The sequence below is a fragment of the Lepidochelys kempii genome, chromosome 5 (genome assembly GCF_965140285.1).
Source record: "Lepidochelys kempii isolate rLepKem1 chromosome 5, rLepKem1.hap1, whole genome shotgun sequence".
Lineage (NCBI taxonomy): Eukaryota > Metazoa > Chordata > Testudines > Cheloniidae > Lepidochelys > Lepidochelys kempii.
This window is the reverse complement of record NC_136384.1, coordinates 100,941,223-100,957,962: the sequence shown is the minus strand read 5'-3', so window position 1 is coordinate 100,957,962 and position 16,740 is coordinate 100,941,223. Positions and strand designations below refer to the sequence as shown.

The following is a 16,740-nucleotide window of genomic DNA, read 5'->3' as shown; positions in this document are numbered from 1 at the left end:
CATGGAATTATGCTCAGCTTTTACTCCAGACATCCTTGATATTGTCTAGATTGTTCTGATTTTAAAAGTGTGGCCCTTCATTAAATTAGAGATGGGTGCAAGCAGCAACATCTGCACCCCAATTTTCAATATTACTGGTTTAGGAATGCTCAGGTGTGGAGATCTCATTCCAGTGCATCTCAAGATGAGAGGTCCTGAAGAAAGCATCAGAAGCCACAAAAAGCCTAACCTGGCCTGGAAACAGGGTTGGCTGCATGTCCATATCTTCTTCTGCATACGCCAAGATCGTTCGTAAGGATCTTCTGAGGTACTCCTCATTGAAATCAGATGATTTACCAACCAGAGAGGCCAGGGACATTGTCACCTGCATCTTCACTCTTGCAAAATTCTTTATAGGTAGGGGGGAGAAAGAAAAACAAAGGCCATGCAATAGCTACAAGGTGTACGGATTCAAATGTATTAATTTGCCACAGGCACCATACATTTTTATTAATTTGTGTGCTCTTGGGATGTAAACCTGCATCTTTTCTACTTATTTAAATACAATGGGCCAAGTGTACCTACTTATGCCATCTGTCATTTTGGCCCAGTACTTTACATGTGAACACCTTAGGGCTACATGGTGTCTTAGGCTATGTATCTATGCAGAGTGTAAGGGGAAGTAAGAATCCCCTCTGTCACATTCCCTGAACATGCTACCTGGACCGTAGGTCCAGGCACATAGGTGTAGGAGAGCTATCTGCACCTGCTAGACCCCATCAGAACAGCTGGATAATTAGTAGGTGGAGTCCTGGCTCCCTTCCCTCAATGAGCCAGCCAGTGAAGCTGAGCTTGTGGGAGATGTTGGGGGAGTGGGAATGTTGCAATTTGCTGCTGATATAGGCCAGCAAACAAACAAACTATCATTTGCCACCCACAGAGCAGGAGGCAAGGAGGGTAGGAATTGTGCCTCAGAGGTGTGCCTGCAAAAGCACAGCACCTCCTCCTTACATACAAATCTTTTCAATTTGTTATCATTTTTAGTATTGGTTTTAAACTCTAATGCAAAAGAGTGGCATCAAATTCTTTGCTGTATCTAATAACTTACACTGATGGAGCTGAAACTGTGTCTCATGAGGAGGTAAAGGGTAGCACAGGCTTGAATTCGTGTGATGTCTATGCTGCTGCTGCAGTGATGGAGAACTCTTTGACATAGGTCAGCACACTGCTCCATCTCCTCTTCAAACAGCAAGTCTCCAAACTAAGAGAGGCAGAGAAGACACCATCAGGGCATTCAACCCCAAGCATTCAAATGTCACGAGTCAGGCTCAAAAAATCATGAGATTTAAAGACCATACTGTTTGGGTTCTTTTGATGTGGCTTCTGGTTTCTCAACCTTTCCTCCAGACCTAGGAGGGCTAGAAATTTACTCTTTGAAAAAATAAACAAAAGCTATGATTCTCAGATGATCTCATGACTCCAGGAGCTTTAAGCAAAACACCAAATATGGCAAGATTTGCAGTAAGATTGTGAGAGTTGGTATTTCAAGACTTTAAGCACACCAACACAAAGGGGTGAAGAAATATGCCAACAGTGCACTGAGAATATGGAACTAATTGGATATTTTCACATCTTGCTGGCACCCTATCCCCTGGCACCACACAATTTCATTCTCCCCAAAACTTCCAGCACTAAGCTCCATCCGAGACCCTGCTCCAAACTTTTGATTTATGATAGGTTTGAGACACACAGATTGCTATTGGTTCTGGTAGCCCCACAATGTGCTTGGCACTGTGAAATACAAAGAAGGCAACTTCCCTGAAGAGCTCACATTCTAAACAGAATACATATAGATACACATCTACTGTTTGTGCATAGATAGGAACTTAGAAGGTGTGCATGTAACAATGAACACATGCCATTATCTCTCTCTGTTTCAACCCTTGTGTGCCTCTTTCTGAGCCTCCACCCTTGGGTCATTGTCTTATCTGTCTGTGTTATGTCTAACCTACATTGCAAACTCTTTGGCACAGGGTCCCATCATTTTTATTTGGTTTATAAAGCAACGTGCACACACCTATAGTGCATTATAAAGAGTTAGAATGGTTGCTTCATAAATTACAGTACCAAATCATGTTAATTGGAAGATACACTCATTATTATTACTGAAATCTGTCATAAGTCACTTTAACTGGAAGATTCCAAAGATAATTAAATTTCCATTGTACTTTATGAGTTTCATAACTACTCAGGAAACTACCCTATCATTAATCTTATCTGCTTATCCATATTTAATGGAAGACAGACACTAATTTGGGCACAATTATTCTGTTTGTTTGTTTTTTACATTTAGGATCTTCACAAATTCTTTTTGGAAATCCTTTTTCAGAGGAGAATGACTCCTTTGCCAGGTGCTAAAATATTCTGAATAAGGCTCTTCTCTTAGGACTCTATATTAAAAGATAACAAATCTGGTATGATTCATGTTATAAAGACAGTAGGCCAAAATCTGCCCTTATTTGCTCCTGTGAAACTGTATTAACTTCAGCAGGGATGCACCAGGGAAAGTGTGGGGATAATTTGTGTTAGTATTTAGAAAAAAAATAGTATAAAATATACCAACAAACTCAAATTCTCATCTCAATTACACGTGCTTAAAGGGGGAAGAATTCCACTTAGTTCAGGTGATTGACATCCGTGTAACTGATCTGAAATTAGTCTTGAGGCTGTAATAATCTAATTTCTACTATATTCATGAATTCAGCACAATCAAATTCCTGAAAATTTAAATAACTATTTTAACTGAAGTGACCAATCCTTTTGGGTGGAATTTTGCTATACATTTTTATCAGTATAATTTTCTGTGTTCATTGATACATTGCTAGAAGCAAAAACAATACAATACTTTTATTCCACCTGAGTTGTTCCATCCATGTTATCAACAATATTTCCAAGGACTGGAAGCAGACAGCCCTGCGCAATCATTAACGGTCATGCATGCACCAGCGTGTCTGTACAAAACACCTGTTCTGATGGGTGCAACTGGGTTTCCACTCTGAAAATGTGGCTCTAATGTCTTAACCAGAAAGACAGAAACAAGTATTTTAAGCGTTTACCTTGGCAATGAGGGCTCTGAGTGTGGCAAAGCAATGAGTCAGGTATGTGGTGCTCTGATCACAGCTGAGAGAATTTACCAGGACCTTCAGCACACCTCCCAAAAGGTTATCTTTGCAGTCTACAGCCGAGCTCGCCTACACACAGAGAAGAACAGTATTCACGTAACTAGGCAAGCTAACAGGAAACAGAAGCACAGGGACCAAAGTTCTCTTCTATTGTCCAGGAGACCAAGATTGGAATCCCTCGCAGGCTGCAAACAAAATGCTTCACCACACTGTGTTTTATCTTACAAAACAGGAACAGGGAAGTCGCTTCTCATGGATCAGGGTAGAAAGGGAAAGAGGCGTCCTCCCTGTGCCTCTCAGTGTTCCAAGGATCCTTCCTATCCATTGTGAACTCAGCACATTTCTATACCCACCCTCAAAGTCCCACGTTTTCATAGAATCATAGAATCATAGAATATCAGGGTTGGAAGGGACCTCAGGAGGTCACCTAGTCCAACCCCCTGCTCAAAGCAGGACCAATCCCCGACAAAATCATCCCAGCTAGGGCTTTGTCAAGCCTGACCTTAAAAACTTCTAGGGAAGGAGATTCCACCACCTCCCTAGGTAAAACTTTCCCTCGGTAAAATTTCATAATCTTCCTGCTGGCTGAGTCTTTTTTATGTGGCTTTAAAGAACTACATGGCACTCCCTTTGGAGGGCATCACTTTTCTAATGCCAGGGGTTACAGCGGAATACAAGGTGAAGGTGTTCTGCACTGACTCCACATGCTCACATCCCAGCAGGCAGATCCTCAGATGGGATAAATTGTCATGGTTCCACTGTAACCACTGTACCCTGAGCTGAGGACCTGGCCTCTTCATGTTAAGGGCCTGATCTGGCAAGTTGCTTCAAATGGGCAGACCCTTGTGCCAATGGGGCTCCAAGCAGGCATAAGGGTTGTCCTGTGCAGAGCCCTTTGTAGGATTGGGGACTAAAAACCGAGATCTCACAGGACAACGCAGAGCAATGCCACAGGTCCATCAGGAAAAAGAGAAGGAGTACTTGTGGCACCTTAGAGACTAACAAATTCATTTGAGCATAAGCTTTCGTGAGCTACAGCTCACTTCATCGGATGCATTCAGTGGAAAATACAGTGGGGAGATTTATATACACAGAGAACATGAAACAATGGGTGTTACCATACACACTGTAAGGAGAGTGATCAGGTAAGGTGAGCTATTACCAGCAGGAGAGCGGGGAGGGGGGACCTTTTGTAGTGATAATCAAGGTGGGCCATTTCCAGCAGTTGACAAGAACGTCTGAGGAACAGCAGGCGGGGGGGGGGGGGAAATAAACATGGGGAAATAATTTTACTTTGTATAATGACCCATCCACTCCCAGTCTTTATTCAAGCCTAAGTTAATTGTATCCAGTTTGCAAATTAATTCCAATTCAGCAGTCTCTCGTTGGAGTCTGTGGACACAGTTGGCAACTTCTCCAACGCATCATCAAGGATCTACAGCCTATCCTGAAGGATGACCCATCACTCTCACAGATCTTGGAAGACAGGCCAGTCCTTGCTTACAGACAGGCCCCCAACCTGAAGAAAATACTCACCAACAACCACACACCCATACAACAGAACCACTAACCCAGGAACCTATCCATGCAACAAAGCCTGTTGCCAACTGTGTCCACATATCTATTCGGGGGACACCATCATAGGACCTAATCACATCAGCCACACTATCAGAGGCTCATTCACCTGCACATCTCCCAATGTGATATATGCCATCATGTGCCAGCAATGCCCCTCTGCCATGTACATTGGCCAAACCGGACAGTCTCTACGTAAAAGAATAAATGGACACAAATCAGACGTCAAGAATTATAACATTCAAAAACCAGTTGGAGAACACTTCAATCTCTTTGGTCACTCGATTACAGACCTAAAAGTGGCAATTCTTCAACAAAAAACCTTCAAAAACAGACTCCAACGAGAGACTGCTGAATTGAAATTAATTTGCAAACTGGATACAATTAACTTAGGCTTGAATAAAGACTGGGAGTGGATGGGTCATTATACAAAGTAAAACTATTTCCCCTTGTTTATACCCCCCAACCCCCACCCCGCCCGCTGTTCCTCAGACGTTCTTGTCAACTGCTGGAAATGGCCCACCTTGATTATTACTACAAAAGGTTTTTTTCCCCCTCACTCTCCTGCTGGTAATAGCTCACCTTACCTGATCACTCTCGTTACAGTGTGTATGGTAACACCCATTGTTTCATGTTCTCTGTGTATATAAATCTCCCCACTGTATTTTCCACTGAATGCAACCGATGAAGTGAGCTGTAGCTCACGAAAGCTTATGCTCAAATAAATTTGTTAGTCTCTAAGGTGCCACAAGTCCTCCTTTTCCTTTTGCAGATACAGACTAACACGGCTGCTACTCTGAAAGTCCATCAGGCCAGCCCAATCCCAAATGTTTAAGATCCTCAGACAAATTCCTGAAATAAATGTAGATCCTTCTTTCCTCCACCCTCCTCAGTCAGAGCTGAGAAACCCCAGTGCCCTCTAAAGCCAACTGAAATTGGATTTCAAGTACTGTTATAAATAACCGGGGCCAAAGTCTCTTCTCAGTTACACGGCTGCAACCCCACTGCGTGAAAGGGGCTTGCACCAACAGATGACAATTTTGCCCTTGGGGTCTTTTTTGTTTTGTTTTTTAAAAACATGCTGGGATAACGAAGGATAATTTTTTATTTATTTCAGATTGTAAATGTTTCCAAGGTCTTTTTAATTAAAATGTACTGCCTAAGAGAGAAATGAATCCCACTCACTTTGGCATCCAGGATGCCAGGACTGGCCTAGAGCTAACCGTGCAGTTTCTCACCTGGATGATATTCTCCTGCATATCTAGGATGATCAAATTAGCTTCTGTAGCCAGGTTTCCACTGATCAGAGCTTCTTGATCTAGCTCAGCTTTTGTTCTATGAAAAGAAGGTCTTATTAAAGCATACAGTAAGTACCTCATTAGCTGGAATAATAACCTACTGTATAAACCAGGGCAAAGTAAAAGTGACAGCATTTTGAATATTCCCATAGGGACAAGCAACAATCACCTTGTTGAAGGGCATTTCCTAAGGACTACTGGGTAATTGGGAGGAGTTGGTACTTTAGACCAGTGGTTTTCAAACTTTTTTTCTGGTGACCCAGTTGAAGAAAACTGTTGATGTCCATGACCCAGTGGAGCTGGGGCAGAGGGGTTTGGGGTGGTGGGAGGGGCTCAGGGCTGGGGCAGAGGGTTGGGGAGCAGGGGTGAGGGCTGCAGGGGTGAGAGGTTTGGGGTGCGGGAGGGGGCTCTGGGGTGGGGGGGGGCTCAGGCCTGGGGCACAGGATTGGGGCGCGGGCTTACCGGTCAGCAGTGCAGTGGGGTTGCTAAGGAAGGCATCGTGCCTGTCCTGGCACTGCAGACTGTGCTGAGCCGTGGAAGTGGCCAGCAGCAGGTCTGGTTCCTGGGCAGAGGTGTGCAAGTGGCTCTGCGTGGCTCTCGCCCACAGGCACTGCCCCCCAGTTCCTATTGGCCAGGAACCAGCCAATGGGAGTTCAGAGCCAGTACTCGGGCAGTGCATGGAGCTCTGGGGCCACCCTGCCTAGGGTCCAGACCTGCTGCTGGCTGCTACTGGGGCGCAGTGCGGTGTCAGAACAGGTAGGGACTAGCCTGCTTTAGTCGGGCAGCACCACCGATGGGACTTTTAATGGCCCGGCTGGCGGTGCTGACCAGAGCTGCTGTGACCCAGTGCCTTACATTCTGTGACCCAGTACTGGGTTGCGACCCGCTGTTTGAAAACCACTGCTTTAGACCATTGATCCCCAAGAAAAGCCCTACAACTAGGCCGACGGATATTTTTAAATAGAAGATGCAGTTTCCTTTGGCACAATAATATCCTAATAATGAGCAATATTTATAAAATGATGCCATGCCCCACCCCAGAGAGGGATGGACTGAGGTGTATGAGAAGAGGCAGTAAGTCCCATACACTTGAGGCCACTACAGCAAAAGGCGCCATCGCCAGTCGATTTAAGAAGGGATGGTGGCATCCCTAAAAAGAGTCGAGGGAATGATGGGGCAAAGAGCAAACCTGTATCATGACAAGGCTCAGGGAGGAGGTCTGGAACATAGGCCCTCTAGATCTTTCAGCAGGATGATGACTTGAGCCTGATGAATTATTTGTAACCCAAAAAAATGACAAAGTTCATCTACTCGCTGACCCTGAGTTACCCAGGATCATGAGGTGGTTTGCTCAGCTGTATTCATTATTACTTCTGGGCTCCAGTACGTTTGCAAACTCTCAGTTGAGAGTATTCAGTATTTGAAATCAGAGCTGTTCTGACAGGACTCATCACTCACGTGGTGTGTTTCTGTCCCCTGGCTGGATGAATGACTCTTACCATCAGGTGTCTGGTGTGAATTCACAATTTGCTTTTTGTGAATGTTCTACTACGTTTGCTACATTTCTACTACATTTGCTTCAAAATTTATATTGGGATGCGGCTGGAATCTCAGCTATTGAAGACCAGCATGGCCATCTTCAAGTCATCTTGGCAGTGTTATAGACTGCCAGGGTAGGGAAGTAAGGGCAGGTGTAACATGACTGATCACATTTATTCAAAGCCGGGAATGATGGAGAAGACCTGCCAGGAGGCGATTGCAATAATCAAGCCATGTATTGTTAAATAAGAGTGAAGACTGCACAAATTAAATAAACAACACGTTCTTTTGAACCATTCCAGCAACCACTGGATAATTCGCGCCCTGTACATTAGCCACTCCGATTGATTGACTCCTCTCCTGACATTCCACTTAAGCTATAACAGTGACTACAAACTACTTCAAGGCAGGTAGGGCAAGGAGAAGTGAGGACAAGTGTCAGCATATGCAAACCTGAACATGTGGCCTACCAACTGACTCCCGAATGCCTTCTGGAGTATGAAAATGACAACGTGCAAATAGTCTTCCAGTGTTAAAATCCTGGTTAAATCACTAGGGACAAGCAAGACACTCAGATATCATAGCGATGAGTGCCGTAGGCCATGTCTATACTTACAGGGCTGCAGCAGCTCAGCTGTACCAGTACGGCTGCAGCGCATATGGTAAAGACGTTCTATGCTGATAGGAGAGACTTCTCCTGTCGGCGTAAAAAAACCCACCCCTGCGAGCGGCATAAGCTATGTCAGCAGGAGAAGCTCTTCCGCCGACAGCACTGTGAACATGAGTGCTTATGTCAGTGTAACATTTGTCACTCAGGGGGCTGGAATATTCACACTCCTGGGTGACATAAGTTTTGCCGACATAGGCAGTAGTGTAGACACAGCCATATAAACATAAAAGCCTTGTGTACATGCAGAGTTGCACCGGTTTAGCTAAAGGTGTGATTTTAAACTGATTTAGTTGAACCAGTGCAAAAGGCTGTATCGAACACTTATTTCAGGTTAAGCCAGGTTTATTTTGGTTTAGCTTAAGTCAATTAGGAACGGTTATAAGCTAAACCATAATAAGCCACTTTTAAACCAAAAGAAGAGTACCCACACAGGGGTTTCCACCACTTTTTAGCTCAACCAGTGCAAATTTGTGTATAAACAATCTTCTTGACAAACAGAATCCTTATCCCTAATTATCCCTAGACTGCTTTTGCAGCCCCAAGGCTAAAGTTGCCTCTATCCCATTCCTGTGCAACGGAGCGGGGATAGTGTCTGATATATAAGCCCCTGCTCTGTGCCTCCTTGGTCCACTTCTGCTTATCATGGCAATTGGGTAATTAAGGACCTAATCCTATTGCCTTAGTAAGGAGTAAATCCATTGGTTTTTATAGGAATTTTACTTATGAAAGATTGAAAAGGACCACAAAATTTGGTCCCAAAGTTTCAACTTCTGTTTTCAAAAAGGGAATTATATTAATCCTACTGAATCAGCATTTCATTCCATAGTTAAAACTGCTACATTATTTAGCCCAGTATTTCTAGGTTGTACCAGCAATCTCCGGACTGTACAAATACTGCAGTAAGAGATGGCATCAATTTGATTTTCGTGAGGAAATGAGAGATACATGAACAAAAGGCAGAGTGGACAAAGATTTGTCGTTTTTTAAAATTATAATGAATTCTAAAACCAAAAACCTCTTCTAAAAACCAGTTATGATTACTGATAACAATGTAGTTACCTTTCACAGCATTTACAAAACCCAGGCACAGAAAACCAGAGCCAAACCAATTATCCAAGCAAAAATTAAAAAGGGAGCTAAAGAAGGTCATTATCATGGAAAGTCACTGCAATTTTAATATAGGGAGGCTACTGCACTGCCAGAATGAAAGGCAATCCTTTCAATTAATCTAATTCAGGTTCAGAATGGACAAGAAGGAAAAATGGCAACTCTCCAAATGTCTATATTTGTAGAAGCTTGGCATACACAGCATGCAGGTACTGCTAGTAGCATAACTGATTAATAAAAAGCCAGTTTTCTGTAACTATAAACATTCAATTATTTATCACTGCAGTCTGCTGATTAAGTTGATCTATTTTACCTGTGCATTCATACTTTGGAGAGTGACAGAAATTTGTATCCACAAATCACAATTTCCAACTTGCAACAGGAAAAATATGTCACTCTTTTCCCCTTTGCAAATAAGTCAACTCAAATATAATACAAAAGGTCAAATTTTGCTCACCTGATTTCATAAATTCTAAAGCCAGAAAGGACCATTGTGATCATATAGTCTGGCCTTCTGTAAAATACAGCCACAGAACTTCCCCAAAATAATTCCTTTAGAACTACAGCATATCTTTAAAAAAAAATCCAAACTTGAATTTAAAATGACTGGTGATGGAGAATTAACCATGACCCTTGGTAAATTGTTCCACTAGTTAATTATCTTCACTGTTAAGAATTTACACCTCATTTTCAGTCTCAATTTGGGTAGTTTCAACTTCCAAACACTAGAATTTGTTATACCTTTGTCTGCTAGATTAAAGAGCCTGTTTTCAAACATTTGTTCCTCATGTAGATATTTAGACACTGATCAAGTCACCCCTTGTAACCTTCTCTTTGTTAAGCTAAATAGATTGAGCTCCTTTAGCCTAGCATTATAAAGCACATTTTCTAATCCTGCAGTCATTCTTGTGGGTCATCTCTGAACCCTCTCCAATTTATCAACCTCCTTCTGGAATTGTGGGCACCAGAACTGGACACAGCATTCCAGCAGTGGTCACACTAATGCCAAATCCTGAGGTAAAATAACCTCTCTACTCCTATGTGAGATTCCCCTCTTTACGCATCCAAGAATTGTACTAGCCCTTTTGGCCACAGCGTCACACTGGGAGTTCATGTTCACCTGATTATCCATCGTGACCCCCAAATCTTTTTCAGAGTCACTGCTTCTCAGGATAAGAGTCCCCAGTCTTGCAAGTATGGCCTACTCATTCTTTGTTCCTAGATGTATACATTTACATTTAGCTGTATTAAAATGCATATTGTTTGCTTGCACCAGCTTAACAAGTGATCCAGACTGCTTTCCATTTAATGAGACTAAGCATGTACTACCATGCTGTATATATAAAGTAGCTATAGCTACACCACCACATAAGTCATATAACCCCCTCTTATGGGTTTTCAGTATATGCATCAGTGATCCAGTGTCACTCATGCAGTTAATGAACACAAGATAACAGGGTAAACATCTCATTCAAGCATTTACAATCTCCTTATTGTGTAACAGCAACATCCAGCATCCTTGTGCTAGATCAGTGGTTTTCAACCTTTTTTCATTTGCAGACCTCTAAAAAATTTCGAATGGAGGTGTGGAGCCCTTTAGAAATTTAGACATAGTCTGCAGACCACCACAGGGCCCCAGGCCACAGGTTGAAAACCACTGTTCTATAGTAACAACAACCTTTCGTGGACCCCTTAGACATAGTCTGCAGACCCCCAGGGGTCCATAGACCACAGTTGAAAACCACTGTGCTAGGTAATCACTTTTGATTTCTTTACCCCTCTGAAGACTGGGGCTGGACTGAAGCTGCGGATTTTGTAATAAAATCATCCTGGGAAAAATAAGGTTAGTTCTGGTAAAAGAGATATAAATTTATTAAATGACTTACTTATCTAGCCTCTCGTTCGCCTGCCGCCATTGAGTCTGCTCTTTTCTCCAACGCAGGTTTTCATTTAACCCTGGGAATCTGTCATTCCCTAAGAGGGCAACATATGTCAGCAAGATTAAAGCACAGAGGGGTGATCTGGATTTTGATATCAAATCGTACAGGAGGATCTACATTTCTGCAACAGTCAGACAGTTTTCAAATCTTCCAGCTTTAAGTCTCCTGGACGCTAGTAAATGCACATTGTCAATCATTTTTAAAAATCTGGGTTTATACATTTATGTTTGTTACACATGCCTTAGAAAATTAAAAATCCATTTTGAATTGAATCGACTGCCTCCCTGTGTAAGCAACTTGTTTATTTTTAATATTTTCGAAACCACTGTCATGTTTCTTCCTGGTGCGAGGGCACTAACATAATGACATCACTGTGCACACAGACTACTTGTGGAAGCACACACACTTTTTTCCTTCTGCTCCTACAAGAAAGATATGGTCAGAAAAGCAACTATATAAAAAGGAATGTCCTTACAGATCTGCTCTTCTTACATTTTCTGGATCCTATCTGCTTTCAATTCTGATAAAATAAAGGGCCATGTAAACCCATAGAAGGGGCAGGAAATGTGAGTTTCAACTCATGCTCCTCATCAATCCATCTGAGGGGCAGGATTTGTTCTGTATGGATCAGGTAGGGAGTGTAACCCTTAGACCCACAGAGATACTAATCTCAGTACACTCATGAAGGCCCAGTGGCCTCACAGATTTACCCAGGTAGTCTTCCTCTCTTCTGACAGCCTCCCCATGTGACTGCACAGTAGCAGATGCAGGGGAGGCCCAGTAGAAATTAATGTTGCTTGGAACAACAATAACTCCCAACTCTCAGAAAACAGCTGCTCTCTGGCTCCACCCACCCCTCTGATCCACATATCCATACGGAATACTATCCTCATGGCGAAGAGGCCATAAGATTTGGAGGTGGGGTGAATGTACCATGGATCCAGCATCCCTCTATTTAACATCCCCACCTGCATAGCCCTATATTTTAACTATTTTTTCATTCCTGTTAGCTCTGCAGAGCCAATACAACTATGGGAGAGTGAGTTAGAATCTATTCTGGCTTGGGCATCATCCACAGAATTTTTAAGTGGATCCTCATTACAGACAAAAAATACATTTACTGGCAATGATGCACAAGTCAACATAACCCAGCTTGACTCTCAGATCCTTCTCCGCACAACCTCCCAGCTGGATTTGGAGTTCTAGCAGTTAGAAGAATCATTTTTTAAATTTATAGATGGAGTGCATCACATATAAAGGCACTGAGAGGCAACAAACATGAATCATATGTCCACAAAACTAGAGGGTGGACTGAGGTCTGGCTGAAACTCAGTCTCCAATTGCATAAAATGTCTCTCCATATATTTTTGGGCCTAAGGTAACTGACAGTATCTCACCCTTTATTAATAGACTATGCATAACTTAAAACAGAATCAAAGAAACATTACATGTGATTTTTTGAGATATGTTGACTGCATATTTCTAGCATAAGAAGAACTCACATATTATACATGTTGAAAGCTAAAAACATTTTTATCCACAGCAAAGCATAGAAAAGTCTGCAAGGGCAGGAAAGGGAGAGAAATACATTTGCAGCTTTTATTGCCTTCCAAAGACACAAAGGGAAGAACATTAATATCCACAGCACACTTGAAGTCTTTTGATAAAAATTAAATTAAAAATTAGACGGGGTGGGGGGGAAAGTACCAGCTGGTGTCCTGCAGCGTTTCATCATTTCACCCCTGGCTCCTTCGCCTCTCAGTAAAGCCTCTTCTAGCCTGGCTTTTACATCTCTTGATTTCTGAAGCACTTGGGTGCTGACTTTGTCAGAGCTTTGTTTGCCCTGGACATACATGAGAAAGAAAGTTTCAGTGATCGGTTTCTGAGCAGCCCCCTTAAAGTACATATAGTCAAATTAACTCTTCGTCCGAAGTGTACTACCAAAGCTGTAGCTACAGTCTCCAGATCAGGCAGAGGGCACTGAACACTATCAAAGGGGCACAGGGCACACACGATCAAAGTACAATAGCAACATGCACACTGTCAAAGGGCTAGTGTGTGTACTGTTTCTAAGCACACCGGGATAGCTGGAAGTAAGGAGAAAGGTGGAATTGGACAGATTGTTTAAGATGCTCCAATATTTCAAAAGGCCCCACTGTCATTATGCTACCGTTATAGTTTGCAATTCTGTAGCATCTTCTATGCAATGGGCTTTGCGTGCGTTAATGTATTTAGTCTCACAACTCCCTTGTGAAGTAGGTAGGTAGTATTATTCCAATTTTACAGATGAAGAAACAGGCTCATCACAAAAACTACTTGACCAGGTTCAGACAGGCAATCTGTGGCTTAGATAAGAGCCTTGACTTTCAGACCCATGCCTGAACCACAAGACCATTCTTCCATCTCATGGCTCACTATAAAGGGTAGAAGAAAGAGTGCGTGGAAAGAAGCTACCCCAACCCACCTTCCCACGGGCTATTTATGTGCCGGAGGGAAAGAGGAAAGGAACTGGACTATAGAAATATGTAAAAATGTATGGTGAGTGAAACTCCAAAGATTGTAGGTTTACTTTAGATAGATATATTCAAAAGCCTGGCTCCTTATCTGAATGTCTCAGCAGAGAAATGATGGTAAAACAGACTCATTTGCACAACTGTTGGCTCTCCTGCTTCTATTCAGAAGTAAGATGCTCAGAGCCACACAAAAAGGAAATCAATAAATAATTTAAAACAACTTTATAGGATCTCATAAAAAGTTTAATTTGAGTTTTGTTCAAAAGCTTGGGTCAATTATTTTATGTGAATCGGTTTACTCATCCCTAACAATGGTGAGGATCAGGTGACAAGAAAGCCAGTTTAACCTCTTCCAGTCACAGAATTATGGGTTGCCAGGGAAGGATTGCACTAGAGTTTGTTAAAAAATTGTGACAAAGTATCAGTGAAAAGTTCCATTTACCTTGTACTCAAAGCATGAAACGCAAATGAAAAGAAGATCTAAAATTCTGTTCAGCTGCATGGATGGAAGATCTGCAATCCACTTCCGAATTAGACTCTGTTCAGCATTTTTCATGATCCAGAGGAAACAGATCAAAAGGTTGCGAGTAGTATCAGGACTTAATGTGTTGTACTGTTTGTAGGGCTAGAAACAGATAAAAAATGTGTTCAATGGAGGCAGAAAAAAGAGAAAAATAATACTGGTTCAGTAATATTATTTAAATACTGGTGGAGTTTTGTATCAAAACCATAGTTCATGCTGAGAGTGCTTCATCTATTCCATATTCAATATTTATAACATACAGCTGAGGCTGTGTAGACAGGAAGTGCATGTGTGTAAAAAAAGAGAGAGAGAGAGAAAGGGGCACTGGTTGGTAGTTATCTCTACATCAGATTTGTTAGCATGTAGTGTAGAGATAGAATTCTCTAATTGTTAAGGACTTTCCTGTTGTGTTTCCTACTGTTTTTGTAATGTAACGTGTTTACACAGATACACACATCTCAGTGGTCATTAACGCACACAGATACATCCATGCAATTTTGGAAATCTGGGCCATAAATTATAGGCCACATTTTAAAAGCAATTACCCCAAGTTGTGCCCAAAAAATATTTCCATGCTTGTATAAAGGAATAATTGCGGTCAGGGTAACTGAGCACACAAAAATATACTTTTAACTATTTAAGTGTGTACTAGGCACACATTTACCAATTTATAGGTGTAATGACCCTTTTATGAGTGTGCACATATTTTGTGGCAGTTACTTGAATGATTATTTTTTAAAATATTGCCCTATATGGATGTATAAAAGGTTGCTATTTTGATACTAAAAGGATTTAGGAACACTTGAATGCAAACAGAAACCATTTTTTGTTTATGCAGGCTTACAAAAGTGAGACCAACACTAAACGGCAACAAAAGGTAAACCTGTACAAATGCATAAAGCATGTAACAGAAAGCTTTATCATAGGTAGGGCTAATTGTCTGACATTTTCCATTACAAAGCCTGTTTTCAGTTGCTTATAACTTCGGCAAACTTTACCCGTTTGAGCTGATGGGTGTCTGATTTAGGCTTTTTAATATTTATTTATTTATTTATTATTATTTTCCAGCCAAAATGGTTCAGCCAATTCCAAGCATGAGGCCAGGGGAAAATAAATTATTTTACCTATCTGAAAAAATTCTGGCAACCTTTCCTTTGAAATGCTCTATTCCCCCCATGATTTGGAGCAGGGACTTGACATGTGGCAGGGCTGCAGCGTATGACTTTTGCCATCCCTGTCAAAATCCACACAAATCTGGCCAATTTTTATCAGCCTTTGAAAAATGGGACATTGTACGTGCACAGTAGAAACTTGCTAGAGCTAAAATCTCCCAAGATCCCACCCTCACTAAGAATGCTCAAGCCTCTCACAGCTCCTAAGTGCTGACCAGACTCCACATGTACCATTTCCACAGGGCTACTGATTGTTCTCCCTCCAGCCCATAGATATGGGGGCAAAGCTGGTCTTTCCCTGTAGTGGCTGCTCCCAGCTGTTCGAGGCCAAGCACTGGAATTGAAAGCAGGGAGCCTGTCTCTCTCGTACTCTGACGGTTTAGGGTAACCTCAGCGAGAGGATAATAAAATAATACTGCCAGAAAGAAAGCCTGGCAAAGCAATGCAGACATACCAGGGAAGACAGAGGTGCACTTGAAGTCCTTAGAAGGTTGAACTGATTCCCCGCAATGGCCCAGGCAACAGACTGATTGATTGGGTTTGTAGATTCTTGCTCTTCCTCGGGACTCCCTGTACGACTTTTCCCACTGCGGGCTTCTGAAACTACATGTGAAATGCCCCATTGACTCTGCACAGCATAATCCCACATTATTATGTAGGATTAGCTGGACAGTTTGCAACTACCAGCAGACTGCCAGGTTACACAAATAAGCACAAGGATAGAAGGATCTGTTCTAACCCACTCCTGCTGTCTGGTAAAGTTGATTTATGCTTCAGAGGCAAAGCCACTAAAGGGTCTCAGGATGGCTCTGAACTACAGCATCAAACCAGTGCTTTGCACTGCTTGGATTAAATCACCAATGCCAGGGTCAATGACATTACATTACTGAGCATTATCACCAAAGCTGTGCTTGCGTGGCAGATTTCTCACAGAAATACACAAACAATACCTTAGACGTTAGTCCATCCGGGGCTTGGCTGCACATTGGGCTACCCACATTTGCCATCCTTGCCTGTCGATGGCCCATCTCGCACATACAACACAATACTGTACAAAGCTGACAACTACTGACAGAGAGGTGGCGCCTACTGGTTAAAAGACAGGCTTAGGATTCAAGACTCCTCACTTCTGTTCCCAGTTTTTCCACAGGCTTTCTGAGTTACCTTGAGCAAATAAGTTATTTAAACTAATTTTTACAAGGTCCTCTAATACTCAGTGCTCAACTCGAGACACCAAAGGTC

The 16,740-nt window shown here is 42.3% G+C and overlaps 1 protein-coding gene across 1 annotated transcript in view; it reads right to left on the bottom strand.

Annotated features, from left to right (window-relative positions):
* DOCK8 (dedicator of cytokinesis 8) overlaps positions 1-16,740 on the bottom strand; it is a 132,298-nt gene that overhangs the window by 18,860 nt on the left and 96,698 nt on the right. The window contains exons 30-37 of the mRNA XM_073345216.1: positions 15,953-16,101; positions 14,246-14,428; positions 12,998-13,133; positions 11,237-11,324; positions 5,975-6,071; positions 3,096-3,230; positions 1,088-1,240; positions 230-388 (exon numbers count right to left, since the gene is read on the bottom strand). Of these exons, the coding sequence (XP_073201317.1) occupies positions 230-388; positions 1,088-1,240; positions 3,096-3,230; positions 5,975-6,071; positions 11,237-11,324; positions 12,998-13,133; positions 14,246-14,428; positions 15,953-16,101 (1,100 nt within the window). The remainder of the gene's footprint in view (positions 1-229; positions 389-1,087; positions 1,241-3,095; positions 3,231-5,974; positions 6,072-11,236; positions 11,325-12,997; positions 13,134-14,245; positions 14,429-15,952; positions 16,102-16,740) is intronic.